Source organism: Branchiostoma floridae, chromosome 6 (assembly GCF_000003815.2).
Source record: "Branchiostoma floridae strain S238N-H82 chromosome 6, Bfl_VNyyK, whole genome shotgun sequence".
Classification (NCBI taxonomy): domain Eukaryota; kingdom Metazoa; phylum Chordata; class Leptocardii; order Amphioxiformes; family Branchiostomatidae; genus Branchiostoma; species Branchiostoma floridae.
In genome coordinates, this window is record NC_049984.1 from 5,452,953 (window position 1) to 5,468,660 (window position 15,708).

The following is a 15,708-nucleotide window of genomic DNA, read 5'->3' on the forward strand; positions in this document are numbered from 1 at the left end:
TTGTACAATACACCTCTGGCTTTGGCACAACTTCCGACCCAAGTACTTGGTTAACCGTGCAGTAGTCAAAGAAAGTAGATAAAACGAATCCTAATTTTTCTTCATCAAGAGGTAGACAAAATGATGACTTGTAACATCACTACTGTAACTAAAATTCTCTCAGCCTCAGCTCTGAAATCCAGCTAAGCAAAATGCCAACTGTACCAGGCAGAGTTTAATAGTCAAAGAAATTAGATAGAATTAATTCTGATTTTTCTTCAACAAGAAGTAGACAAAATGACGACTTGTAACATCACTACTGTAAAATTCTGTCAGACTCAGCTCTAAAAACGAGCTCAGCTAAATGCCAAGCTGTACTCGGTTACAGTGATAGTACAATAGTAAAAAAAATCAGATAAAAACAAATTCTAATTTTTGCTCATCAAGATGTAGACAAAATGACGACTTGTATGATATTATATAACATCACTACTGTAAAAAAAACCATCAACCTCAGCTCTAGAAACCCAGCTCAGCAAAATGCCAAGTGTACCAGGCAGACTTTAATTAGGAAACAAATCATGTCCTGTCTAGCCAGCCTATTTGGCAGTTGATAAGTGCAAGTATGTGCGGCATGCGGCGTCGTTAGTACACTTAGACCGTGAAAGATGTGGTTTACGTGTGTGTGTCCTCCAAGTACGTATCAGGAGCGTTTAGTTTAGACTGTAGAGTGAGCTATCATCCAGTCCCATCTCGTGTGTGTGCACGCAAGGCTTCTTGAAATGGAAGCAGCCTGTCGAAAGCCTTCATCTTTTTAAGAACCTTTGCCTTAAGGATTTGTAAATTAAAGTGGCTCACACAGAATCATGCATCACGTAAAAGCGATGTTCAGAAAGTTGCAACTGTTAGAAACCACGACTGAATTGATGGTATCAGTCGTGTCTGCAACATGCTCATGTGCAATGTCATATTGATGGCGTCTGGACGAAGAAACTGGGACATTTCCCCAATAAACGTGTAACACACAAGGTAGTGTAAGGCTCTGCAACATTACAGTAAATGTTCCAGATGGAAGACCGAAAAAGCTTTCAACGTGTTACCTTTGTACTTTAAGTACACTTCAACATAATCTTGTTATGAAATCTTAATGCAATTATTCCTTTCAAGAGTTTACCCTCTTGTGGCAGTTGTTGTAGCATCAAGTAATGTAGTACTGTACATGTACAGTGTGTCAAATTGATACATACAGGGACCTCTTTTCCTTCTTAAGGAAAAGGCAATCTGTCTTAAAAGATGTATTTAATTTCCTGATAGCAAACCTACACAATGATCATACATGAAGTTTGGAGACTATTAAAAACCAGATTGTATCAGAGTATAGACTCCACAGCTATTGCAACGTTTCATTTGCACTAGAGACAGTTGATAAGTGGTAACTCTCATAGTTCTGCCGGTGTTATCAAGTAATCTCCAAGCAGATCCACGGTGGCGTAATATAGTATCAAACCCACCGTAGCTCCCGTTTGACTCCCTTTGGTCGGCTGTACTCCTTGGCCAGGTTTCATACTATCTTATGGCACCGTAGGATCTGCTTGGAGATTAGTTATCAAGGCCTTTGGGAGAATATTCTGGAACACCCGAATGTCCGAAATTACATTAGGGGATGCTGATGATTTTTTAGTGTGTGTGTGTAAAATTGCAGGTGGAATTATGAGAGTTAACTTAACAGAAGTAGACTATATCCTGTAAATATATATACGAGAGAGAGAGAAAGAGGTACAGAACTTAAGTGAAAAATTGCATATTCTGAGGACAAGGATCGCATGTATCACTGGATATGCAGGTCTCTCAGACCACCTTAAGATGTGTATAGATAAGATGTAAATTTATCAGCTACTGTAGAAAGATGTCTGAAAATGACCCCCAGAGTCAAAACTTTCATCCAGTCTCTAGTTAGTAGTGTCTATGGTGCAGCAGCTGTTGTCATGCCAGGAATTACATCATTACACCTGGAATGATTAGTTTATTAACTCTGCAGGTGTTAAGCATTGATACTCTATCTTGCTGCTTTTGAATGTTGATATGATAATGAAAATAAGAAGGAAAATATCAAAAGTGACTAAAAAAACTGAATATTTGACAAAAAAGATTATTTACATCAGATGATATTCAGTTCTGTCAGAGCATCTAATCCATCAAAAGTAAAATATCACAAATTCGTTTATGCAGATTAGTCATCCAGGAATTCAGTAGAAGAAGTTGAAGAAATCTTTCTAACATTGGATCAATCTCTCTACATTGTAGTTTCCAGTAGAAATATTGATTCAACTTCTAAAATATCAGAAGCAATAGGGAATTGCGTCGTTCAGCCCCAGAAAATGTTGGTCCGTTGCGTCCAGGCGTGGCGCAGCACTTGTCATGCCGGGGATAACTCGAGCCCTTTCTGTCTGCTGAACACTAACCAGGTTAATCTGACGATGTAACCGAGAGGAGCTGGCAGCAGCTGACTACAGCCCAGCCGCTCTGTCGCGACTTGGGGACAGCCCAAGGAATGTGACACCAGCACAGCAGGTCAGCCTGGCTTGTCGCTCTGTTTTCATAACATGTAAATGGCAGGCATCTGTCTGTGGTAGACTGCAGCAGTCGGGCTGGGAGTGGAGTAAAGCAGTGTGTATGGTAGTCATCACTAAATGTACAGTTCCACAACATTGACACATGCAGTCTGGGCAATGAGTACAATCCTCGTAGTACTACATAAACTTCCAATCCTGGTACATAAATTTCTGAATATAAAAAAAAAAAACTTTTTGCAAGCACCAATTTCTGTTAACTTGATGCCTTATTGCACAGTATTGGATAATGATAATAGTTGTGAAAACCTATTTAGTATGTCCACACTGGAAATAAATGTTTCTTGATAGTGGCGTAGTTGGACATACTTAAACTGTAGAAGGCAAAGCTGTTATGTGATAACATTAACTTCAAATAAGAAATACAACATTATTATAGTTTTAATGTCTAGTCAGTACTTTGTTGAGGTCCATGACATATTGTTGTTGCTAGTTGGATGATATATATGATATAGCTAATATGATAAGATGTACCAGTGTCTGATGTGTTTAGTGCTATATCTTAAATTGCTTTGAAACAAAATAAAGGTTTGTATTTTTACAAATATTTCGTATTTTTTCACAGCACAGTATTAGAATAGAAGGTGGAGCACATCCTTCTCCTTCCACCACATTTTACCTCCACAAAGTTACCCTTTTCAGTTTGGAGAGCCTTTCCCAAGGGCACACTTTCCAGACAGAAATCTTGACTTCTCAATCTTGTTACGGCCAGTCTAGCCACTCTCCCATTCAAGAGGAATATCTGTTCAGCCCTTTATCTTCTCCAGACGTCCCTGTAGGACCTCTCTTCAACAGCTCCAGGGAGCAACTGTGTAGAGGTTATTGACCTCTCCATCCCTGCTCAGTTCTTCGCATACTAAATACACACACACACAACTATATTCTTTGTCTCCAAGTTAACAGACCTCTTTACACACTGAAGAATATGTCGAAATTGGCCAAATTTTCATCTGTGAAAATTTTGACCAGTGGGTTGCAAATGGTAACTCTATTTTCTATTAATTAGGCTGTTCAGGACGCACAACCAGGGCTGCCCAACTCTTGCCATTACAAATGTCCAGCCCTGCTGACGGGCAAAGACAATACAAATGGAACTCTAGGGCCAGCTAACTCCTCTGGAAAATCATTTACTAATAGCCTATTTATTAGGTTGGTTGGCCAATTTCCACTTTTATCCAGCAACCCACAGTATCTGGTAGAGCAAGGAGGTCAAAAAAGACTTTTTTAAACCTCCTTGGGTAGAGACACCCCCATTCTTAAATCATCAGCAAGCAAGAAGAACTCAAAACACAATAAGTCAGATTTCATGACATTTATTACCTTACAATACATAAAGACAGGTGGTCATGGCATTGTATAAGTCAGCAACTGGTGAGGCAACAAACGTTACTGGTGCCTACAAGCTAGTGTGCTTATACTATGTACTGAATCTCACCTTTAGAGCATCACAACTTTTACATACTGGATGAACAATGCACCTACCACTATATAAGGACCCGTTCAACAAAGAGGTGGATTTGGTAGATCGTACCAGGATCAATCCTGTGCAAGGGTGAGTCCCGATTTGAGAATTCTGGTATTACCAGGCAAATCACCCAGGCACAGGCTTCCATCCGGCAAATCTACCTCTTTGTCAATAGGATTAATCCCCCCTCAAAGCCAGATTTGGACCATTCATGTATACCAGAATTAAAAAATCAGGATCGATGCCGTGGTAAATCCCGATTTGCAAATCCTAGAATGATGAAGGTCTAATTGTACCAAATCAGTATCCCTACTTTTCGTCTCTTTATCCTCGGAGTCCTTGGTTTAAATTACATGTATTTTGTTGTAGTAGTAGTAATTACTATAGATGATGAACAACATTCTCACTACACTTGTCCAACAATGGTATTTTTACACCAAGTTTGGAGCTACAATGGCTTCCCCTCCTCCATGCACAAGATACAAACACCTACAAATGCACATGTCCAAGGCACTGTGAGGCAGACAAAGGTTCAGCTCCCAATCAAGGTTGACAAGCAGCATGTTTGGAGAACGATTTCACCGACAGACAAAACAAGTACACGGAGTAGACACAGGACCCACAACTTACAATGGTGTCAAGGTCACTTGGCGAAATCTCAGTAGGATGTGGCAACTGGATTTTTAGAAGGCATCAACAACAAATTAGCATTGATTTAGCAATTTTTCGACTGCATGATGCAAACTACAATAAGCTATTTCAAGGTTTCAAGTGCACATGCACTGTGGGATCCATTGTGGGAAATATGTCCAAAAGGCCCTGGCAATACGTGAAGAATGGCCAGTGGCACATGGAACACTTCAAACTTTAAAAAATATAACTGAACACATTAACCATCATGTGCTATACTTACGTATGCTGAAGTGAACCAAAAAACAACACAAAATAGACTACTTTTGAATTTAAGATCATTATTCATTAAGAAGTCTTCTGTGGCTTGTAAAAACAGCAGTTGTTTCTCCCCTAAATTGTGTACTATTATATATATTATTACAATGGTGGTCAAAAATAGTTTTTATACATGATGTGCAATACGATTCAACACTCTCTTCTTCAAAAAAGCTAAATATGATCATAGATATACAAAATAGAATTCAAAGCTGAGATAAACAGCCGGTAGCAGCAAAGATGTGAATCTTGGAAAGTTCTTCAACGTATTGGAAGTGTGGCTTCATAGGACGGCATTGCTGGAGGTCATACAATGGACTTCACAATATCTTGATGCATTTGTATTATATGCACCTCATTATAATATAAAACTTAAACTGTGATGGACTCAGAAAAATATACATATTGTCTACATCATCACCAAGCAATTATGCAGCAAGGAGAAAATACCTAAGGTATCTTAGAGTACATGTAACTTGTGTTGTCAGTCTACACTAAATTGTCAAGCATGCATTTGACCGTTTAGTTATACACAGGTTTATCATTATCCTCAACTAGTTTCCTCTGCCAAAATAACGTCTTTCTCAAAGGAACAAGTTTTTGCATATTAATGTGCTAAGATCATTCTCTTTTCAGCTTTCACTGTATTTGACGTCTCTCCCGATGATGTCCTTTCTGTTTGTGGCTCATAGTCCTGAAGAATCTCATTGGAAACGGGCAGTCCTTAGTCCACCCCTTCGTCGGGCCACTTGAGCTGGCGGATGAGCCCTCCCTTTCCCCGCGCGTAGCCGCCGTACCTCTCCAGGTTGTACAGTTTGTCGCCCGACCGCCAGCCGATGTAGCCGGCCGAAGACCGGGGCAGCGGCGGCGACTTGTCTACCTTGATGTATTTCTCGATGGGAGTGATAGGGGGCAGGCGTAACGTCTCCGGCATCTCCAGTTTTGGGCGGTCCAGAGGGCGAATCTCGTCCTTCACGAGCTGAAAACACAAAAGGTTTACATTAAACAAAAACACCACTGCAATTCTCGATGGGAGTGATAGGGGGCAGGCGTAACGTCTCTGGCATCTCCAGCTTTGGGTGATCCAGAGGGCGAATCTCGTCCTTCACGAGCTGAAAACACAAAAGTATACATTAAACAAAAACGCCACTGCAACTCTCGATGGGAGTGATAAGGGGCAGGCGTAATATTAATGTCTCTGGCATCTCCAGCTTTGGGCGATCCAGAGGGCGAATCTCGTCCTTCACGAGCTGAAAACACAAAAGGTATACGTTAAACAAAAACGCCACTGCAATTCTCAATGTGAGTGATAGGGGGCAGGCGTAATGTTTCCGGCATCTCAAGCTTCGGGCGGTCCAAAGGGAAAATTTCGTCCTTCACGAGCTGGAAAACACAAAAGGTATACTTTAAACAAAAACACCACTGCAATTCTTGATGGGAGTGATAGGGGACAGGCGTAACGTCTCTGGCATCTGAAGCTTTGTTGGTCCAGAGGGCGAATCTCGTCCTTCACGAGCTGAAAAACACAAAATGTATGCATTAAACAAAAATGCCACTGCAATTCTCAATGTGAGTGATAGGGGGCAGGCGTAACGTTTCCGGCATCTCCAGTTTCGGATGCTCCCGAGGGCGAATCTCGTCCTTCACGAGCTGGAAAACACAAAAGGTATACGTTAAACAAAAACACCACTGCAATTCTCAATGGGAGTGATAGGTGGCAGGCGTAACGTCTCTGGCATCTCCAGCCTCGGGCGGTCCAGAGGGCGAATCTCGTCCTTCACGAGCTGAAAACACAAAAGTATACATTAAACAAAAACACCACTGTAATTCTCGATGGGAGTGATAGGGGGCAGGCGTAACGTCTCCGGCATCTCCAGTTTTGGGCGGTCCAGAGGGCGAATCTCGTCCTTCACGAGCTGGAAACACAAAAGGTTTACATTAAACAAAAATGCCACTGCAATTCTCAATGGGAGTGATAGGGGGCAGGCGTAACATCTCTGGCATCTCCAGCTTGGGATGGTCTTGAGGGCGAATCTCGACCTGTAAAAACCCTATCATCCGACTTTTATTAAAATCTTTGACAGTGGAGCACTCTAAGCATGTTTCAATCCTTCTTTTTGCTCAAGGTAACAAATCCTTCCCTTTGAAAAAAAGATAGTATAAAATCCTGCCAGAAGTCCAAAAACTTAAGTATTTCCATCCGAGTATAAGAGCAAAATATGACAATATGTTGACAACAAAGAAAGCTGGAAACAAATGCACCAATAGATAGCTACATTTGTATAATGTAAAACCTGAGTCAATGTAAACAAATCAATTGATGCTAGCTGATGAAATATACTTAACAAATTGTCTACTATTTATTTTTTTATTTGTTGCTTTGAAATTAAGTGCAGTTCAGATGCAATCCACAGAATCCAGATGTATCGGCCTGACCCTAATTCCTCATCAGAATAACTAGATGCACCTAAAAGTCATCCGAGAAAGTGTCTCCTCATTACCGCCAATGTCAAGAAGGATAGATACGATCAGAATACTAATTAGAGTATAATATCCCCCTGCTGCGTTGACTGAGGGCATTAGGAACCATGCTGTTTGTTATGCACAATGTGTCTCCACAGTTCCCAGAGTTGGCTTGTTTCCTAAACCTGCTGCCTTTCCTGGGAATTGGTAGCTGCGTAACGTCGTCGGCAGGCATTCTTTAGTCGTAGGAGTCAAGAAACTATTCTGGCACGCTGCATCGTACAGTTTTGTCACATACACGGGTACAATCTTTTAATAGATAAGTCAGACGATTGGATTACTAGGTATATCTTGTTTTTTCCTTGACAAGAGCGAGAAGATGACTTGGATGAAGATATAACTTTGACACATCAAATTTTACATTTTTGTCACATCCACAGGCACAATCTTTTAATAGATAAGTCAGACAATTAAATTGGTACGTCTGGTTTTATCCTCGACAAGAGCGAAAGGATGACTTGGGTAAATTAATGTCAGCAGCAGGCGTACTTCAAATTCGCAGGTGAAGAAACAACTTTGACACTTTAAATCGTACATTTCTGTCACATACATGTACATAGGTACAATCTTATAATAGATAAGTCAGACGATTAAATTGGTGCGTCTGGTTTTATTCCTTGATGGGAGTGTGAGTCTGTGAGATGGAGAAAATAGATATCAGCGGAAGGTGAACTCAATTTGCAAGTTACCGGTATAGTTAGTACGCCTCCAAAATCTTACATTTATGTCACATACAGTACCTAGGCACAATCTCTAGGCACAAACCTTCAATAGATTAGTCACTGATGATTGAATTACTTCCTTTCCTTTCGCTCAAGACGGGAGTTAGAGGGTGACTTGCAGAAGGTAGATACCTGTGGTTAACCGTTTATAGGGTGTGCTTAATTTGCAAGTGAAGATACAATTTTGGCATGCTAAATGTTTAATTTCTGTCACAATCCTTTGACTCATATAAGGCAGACAATAAGTTATAACTATAGATAACTTGTGTTTCTTTTAGTCAAGGAACAAAAGGGTTATTGAATTGAAGATGTCTGTGCTAGGTGTGCTTTATTTGGAAGTGATATAAGTTTGGTACACTACATAATGTTACATATCACACACAATCCTTCAATAGATAACTCACACTATTGAGTCAAATCAAACATATTGTTTTTCTACATATGAGAATGGGCGGTTGACTTGAAGTTGATAAACACCAGTGTTATGTAGTAGTATACTAGTATAGGAGTCAGACATTTCTTCATTTTGTAAGTGAGAATAAAACTTTGTAAATTGTAGCGACCCAATCTTACATTTCTGTCACATACACAAGAAGTCTCGTAATCCACAGGACAGACAATTGAATGGCATATTTTCCTACCCGAGGACCGGGCGGGCGGTTTGCAGGCCCCTTGACACATTTGTGAGTCTGAACGTGAGCTCGGTAACAAGGGCCCTAATTTTTCGCATGGAAAGGCTCCTTACAGAGCACAGATTAGATCAATTTGAGATGCAGCATTGAATTGATTGGTAGAACATCTTTGATTGTTGTAACAATTTTAACAAAATTGTAGTGGTTCCCCTAGCCCTTTATTCGATACCGCTGTAGACCTTAATACAACATAATTGACCAGGTGTAGAAAAATCTTGAAAGTCAAACTACAAGACAAGAGTTCTTGTTAATATCACACCCACATTAGATACTAGTACTAGCTACGTGTTTGTATCCAAGGAGACACTCATCTTTTTTCTCATCTTAACTGCAAATGAAGTCGAAAGTGGTACTTTTAACTAATCATACTCAGAGATATGGAAGATACTCAGATGGGCGTAGCCACCTACTGATGATTACAGGAACTGCAGGTTACCAGTTTGCATATGATTAACTACCCCCCTGAGAACAATATATTATTAGACAATTATGCAAACTATTTGAATATTCAAATGTCATGATTTCATATAAACTTAAATCATCAATAAGTCAAATCATCCAGTTTATTGAGTCCAATAGTTTGTTTGTGCCCTTATTTAGACTTAAGTCCATTTATTACATTGCGTATTGAGTGCAATACGATTAGATACATCAGAAATATTGTTGGTTCATCTGCCCATACTGCAACTTTTTCACAATTCTATTGTCAAATATCATGGGCTTTACAGACACACAGAATATGATATACTTCTGTAAGAGTAATAGTATTGTTTTAGAACAGCCTGCTAAGATGATATAACTGTGGAGGTTCAACTTGAATCAGTGAAACAGCGGCCAAAGAATAAAGTGCTGCTGTTTGGCTTGTTGAAAACGTTGACATACTTTTTCTAGTATACTTTTTCAATTGCCATAAAATTTATAACTAAGATTGATGTTTTTTACATTTATTTTTCACAATTATGTTCATTAGACAACACCAAGACAACACCAAGGTGTGTGTTTTGGATCCTTCCTAGGACTGTAGCTACAACTAACGTTACTTGCTCAATTTTAGGCTCTTTCACCATTTATCCTTGCAATAAACTTAAATTAAGTATGCACCCCAACTTTGGCAACAACTTGTAGCCTTTTTTCAATTTTGACAAATTTAAAAGGTGCGTAATTTATTCAAGAAAATACGGTACTGGTTACTCAGGAGTTCCACAACTGCCTGTACGCTAGTGTGGTTTTCACAACTCTACAGAGAAGATACATGTATGTATATGTATTATGACAAACACATGTATTGGTACACATGGACTACTTCACAAAGATAACTATGTGTTGACAGGAGAGTTGTACAAGCATATCTGGTTATTCAGGAGTTCATCAACCACTGTCCGTACTGTAGTGTGGTTTTCACAACTCTACAGAGAAGATACATGCCATTGAATATACTACAGATATACATGTATATGATATGAGAAACACAAGGACTACTTCACAAAGATATATGTTGACAGGAGAGTTGATACAGATATGTACTGGTTAATCAAGACTTCAGGAGTACAGTACAGTACAGTCATGGTTTTTACAACTCTACAGAGAAGGCTCCCCGGCCCACCGGCAAGGACTGACACCATCTCCCCTCACACAGCCGTCTGGTCCATCCTAACCACAACTATTTCTGGCACCGCAGCTATTTTGGAAACACAGACATAACAGATCCATGTTTGGGGACTTGTGTAGAAGATGGAGGCTAATTGAATCGATGCAGTGAAAAGACGGAAACAAATGTGATTATGTCTTTCCCAACCATTTCACCCGCGTCGAGTTTGTTAACGAGAACAAGGCGCACCGCACTTAACTGGCCGGACAAAAGAAAGGTGGGGAAACGATGTTATGGAAATAGTAAGAAGGTGAGGGACGACATTTTCTGAGAGACCTTTATGGAACTTCCAGGAGGGAAAAAAGAAAGGACCCACGCAGAGCTGCGCCAATTTGAGAGCAGACATGCCCCACCTGGTGCGAGTATTGACCGAGCCGCTACAGAAAGTCAGGAGCGTCTGCTGATACAATAAATCTGTTGGCCTGTAATCCCCGCAGACAAAACAAAACTTGCAGTTTTGGGGACTGGAATGTGTAACAATACACAACAGGACACAGGAGTCAAGGCAAGCGTGCCGCCCGACAATGGGACATCTCCGAGACAGGGCTAGAAATGTACTTTGGTCGATAGGTACGTGCACTCGTGCGCCTACTCTTAAAAGGACTCAGGTGCACAGAAAGAAAACTTTGGGTGTACAAATACAACATAAAAGAAAATAGAATGTTGGCAAACCCAAATTACAACATTACTGCCTCTCTTCAGAGTTTGAATCTGAAACTTGCTAACTTCACAATTGAAGCAAATACTACAATTTGTTTTATCAACTTTTCTTATACTCAAATGTTGTATGCTCCTGCACAAAAGTACTTTTACATTACTCTCCAAGCAGAGGTTGGTGAGAAAAATCATGACCTTTTCCTTATATGCCATATCTTTTACGACCAGCCTTCCCATAAAAATACAGCACATAAGGAAAAGGTCACGATTTCCCACCAACCTCTGCTTGGAGAGTATGGTGAACCCACCGTGAAAAATTGCATCCAGTTCTGGGTGAACAATGGTTAATATGCACAAATATTTCCAGGCCAGAGAGGTAACACAGTAAAGATTCAGCAGTGAACGTGATACAGCCTGGACTTGAACCGTAGTAACCTCCAAAAGACACTGCCCCATCCCTAAGAAGGGTTAGATGACAGACAGACTGAGAGAGGACACAGTCCGTGTTTACTTGTTCGCTGTGGACTAAATCCCTGCCACTGCCGGGCTTTCAACGTCCTCATAATACTCTGTGTGGATGTCAATCACCTGCTGGGTGACCACACAGTTGAGCCCCATCTTTGTGGTAGATAGTCGGAACTAGGGGTGGGTAGTGGTACAGAAAATTCAAGTACATGTGTGGTTCAGGTCCAGAGGATCAGGTCCCAGTCCAGACCTGAACCTGGACCTAATTGTTCGAGAAAAATTGTAAATGGGCGATACTCAAAACAATATTCCATTTCGAAACTCCCACTGGTGCTTTAAGATCCTATCTTCACGTAAATAATGCTAAGTTAATGCTAATGCTGGGTAGACGCTTTTGGGATGTACATATGAGCTAATGTAACAGTTTTTGGATCACAATAATGTGCTTAATGTTCGAGGCTACTGTAATGTAAATGTGACGTATGACTGCTTTACTTTGTATCATATGGGCCGTATATCATCAGCATGATGTAAATATTCAGGTCCTTTTGTACTGATTAAAAAAAAAAAAAAAAAGTTTGACTGTGGAAACTTGATAAAAATTACTTTTAACTCTACTCTACTTTGCTCTTGTTATTTTTTTGACTGGCAAGCCCTAAAAGTAAAACGTGTGACGTCGCCTTACGATATAATCATTTTCTAGTCAGTCCAAGATCCGGTCTACTGATTTTTTTCAGATCCGTTTTTTTTTACCGGCCTATTAAACACAAAGAAAAAATGGTTTTGTATAGGTAGGTACACACCCCTAATTAAAAACAGTGTCCCTCAACTCATAACTGTGTATCTGATATTCAAATTTGCTCTACCAAGCATTCAACATGTATGTACAGCCAAACCTTTACAAGTGACCACCTCTGCCTATGGCCAACTGGCCAATGTGACCACATTTTGGTGGTCCCAAACATAATTTTTCCCACTGACCCAAGTACATGTATTAAGAACCATGTCTATAGACTAGTGACCACCTGCTCAAATTTTATCAGTCACCTGACTGGTCTTCTTGGGCAGGTTAGACTGTATACGGCTACAACAGCTGTTTCATTTTACAATTCCATCTTTGGAACGATTATCCGAGTTTAAGCCATTGCTATAACACAGTATCATGGTGTTCTTAATCTGATTGGTCGACTGGACAGGTCCATACTAGTAGCATTGTGGGAAGGCAGGCTTTAAGTGTCTGTGTCAAGCAGAACAATTAAATCGTGTAAATAAAGGCACTAAATTTGATTCTGAAATTCATTGAATACCATATCATCTATGTTTTACATCACTTCGTTTGGACAATTCATTTGCTAACTAAAACTAAAAGTTTTAGCACAACAGCATTTCTTGAATGATTATTGAGAAAGAACAGATGTGGTTTTTAATAGAATAGGACTTTGACCATAAAGATATCCTGCACCAAAGACCTTGGCATTGCTGTTGGCTGTAATTTCTGAACTTCCAAAATCAACATTTAGTCAGAGCTTTTGTGGATTAACAGGTTATCATATATATAGCCCTGGAGCTCTTTAACTGTATCAAGCAGCTGCGTTTTGTATCAGCTCTGTATATACCACGAAGCATGTCATATATATGGAGGCCAAACTCGAACTTTATAATTAGACAAGAGGCTCTCGGCGTTGAGCATACCAAGGGCAATGTTTACAACATCTGGTAGTAAGGGCATTGTAAATCGCTTCATTACAGTGTGTTCTGTTTCACTTCAACTTTCAAGTTCAATTGAAAAAAAAAAGTGAATGCATTCTCATCAGATCTTTATAATGTTGCATAGTTCCAGTTTGTTCGTTTATTTTCAAACGCCTGGGTGGCCTATTCAGTTTAGACAAACTGATTTTCAATAGGTCCCAGTATTTACATACAAGGAAATAAAAGCATATTACATAGAAAATAGATAGACATACACTTCGGAACATATTATAAAAACAAATGAAACATGACAGACGGAAGACAAATCAAAATCAAAACGTCACCATCTTCTTGTGGTATCCAAAGATCCTTTCCATTCGCAAGGATACCAGGCCCCAGCCCGATCTGATCTCAAATCCGGCTGGGGTCTGGTATCCAGGCTACTTTTCCATAGGCACCAGGTTCCCAGATGACCGCCTCCCTGCAGCCTATTGAAACCGTGACCAACATGAATTTGGTGCAAAGGACTGCCTCAGTTGGGAGAGGGTTAAGTAAAGAGAGTAGGACTTCATGTATAAAAGCCACAAAAGAATGGACCAAAGATATAACCTCAATGAATAGTCAAATCCTCCAGATGATGTGACTGGCTGGCTGTCCAAACTATTCCTGGCCAACAGAGGAGGGCTGTCCAAACATGATTGTACAAAATGGGGGTATTTGAAAATTAGAAAAAAAGTCTAGATGTAATAGAACATGATAAAAAGAAGAAAATTTACTGAATTAAATTATTTACAAATAATTTTGATGTATAAATAACTTTTGATGGTTAAAAATGGCATTAAAAGATCAGCAAGTCAATGTTTAAATCAGCAAGTCAATGTTTAATTTCTGTATGACCCCTGCTTGTACTTGTGGTACTGCCCGCTTCTACTTTTCACTTTCTGGGGTCTGGTTTTCATTACGATAGGGGGTCAGATGTCAACAGGCCTGAGCTGTACCATACATGTGTTGTTACCTCTGACAGAAACTGGAAGCTAAGGTCTGTGGCAGTTTGTTGGAGAGAACATAGAACTCCAAGAGATGTGCAACAATTTCTATGGTTTAACATCTGGTAGGTTTTGATTGATTCCTAGAAAAAGTAACTTAGTTTTGGGACAGATAGGAAATCGGAATAACCTGGAATTACTGGAATGATTACCGTGGCCGATATCAACAATGTGCAACACACTTACTTTTCTGCTCAAGACACTTACTTTTCTGCTCAAGACACTTACTTTTCTGCTCAAGACACTTACTTTTCTGCTCAACACACTTACTTTTCTGCTCAACACACTTACTTTTTTCTGCTGGAGACACTTACTCTTCTGCGCTGCACTTACTCTTCTGCGCTGCACTTACTTACTTTTCTGCGCGAGCCACTTACTCTTCTGCGCTGCACTTACTTACTTTACCTGTGGTGCGCACCCTTCCCTTTATCAATGGATGGTCCCTGAATCAGGCCAAAGGTAAAAAAGACCGCATAAAATGTAGGAGGATTGACCGCATGTCAATCCTAAATTATCCTCCTTCGGATGACCTATGAAATGACTACCTTGGCGCGTTTTTTGGATTCAACTTAATTTTTTTGTGTCTTTAGTATAGCATTTTGACAATGCAGATCGATAACGACAAGTCTCGATTTGATCATCACAACAACGCGTTTTGTTGCCATCACAACGTATTGTCAGAAAACAAATTCTGCAGCACGTGTCTCTGTCGCGCAGCTTTAAACTTTTATTTACCAGGGTTTACCTAAACCAGGCAGAGGCTTTTAACTCCTCTGTAGATAGGAGTAAGAAGGCAGGTAGGCCTTGGTAGCTCCTCTGTCCAGAATTCGGCGCCTGTTTAGTAATAAATAGCCAAGTTGCCGCACGTAATGTTTGGTGGGAGCACTGAATTTTACTACCCGGATCCGGACTAACTTTGGACGAAGTGGACAGATCAAGACAATGTTAGTAAATATTAGCAAATCAGATGTGTGGAAGTGGGTAAGTTGTGTGTTGTCAAGAAAAATGACAGATCCTACCTGTGCCACCCCACCCCCCCCTCCTGGGCTAATTATGCATGTTTGGGGTGAAACTCAGTGTGTTTACTTTGCAACAGAAACTTTTATTTTAATACTTTGAGACTTTGAGACAAACCACACAACAACACAGTGGAAAGTCACCCTTAACCATGATGTGTGAAGTTGGCCCAAATGTAGCACTATGACTTCATTCTGATTAAACACTCTGCAGCTTTTGGTTAGAAA

The 15,708-nt window shown here is 40.1% G+C and overlaps 1 protein-coding gene across 2 annotated transcripts in view; it reads right to left on the reverse strand.

The window, feature by feature from the left end:
* Positions 1-5,028: 5,028 nt before the first annotated feature.
* LOC118417103 (uncharacterized protein C20orf85-like) overlaps positions 5,029-15,708 on the reverse strand; it is a 14,899-nt gene continuing 4,219 nt past the window's right edge. Inside the window, exons 3-4 of one of the 2 annotated variants that reach the window (XM_035822504.1) lie at positions 6,603-6,672; positions 5,029-5,931 (exon numbers count right to left, since the gene is read on the reverse strand). In XM_035822504.1, the coding sequence (XP_035678397.1) occupies positions 5,747-5,931; positions 6,603-6,672 (255 nt within the window). In that variant the 3' untranslated portion in view covers positions 5,029-5,746. Of the gene's footprint in view, positions 5,932-6,519; positions 6,539-6,602; positions 6,673-15,708 lie in introns of those variants that run through there. The other variant, XR_004831315.1, reaches the window with a different exon arrangement.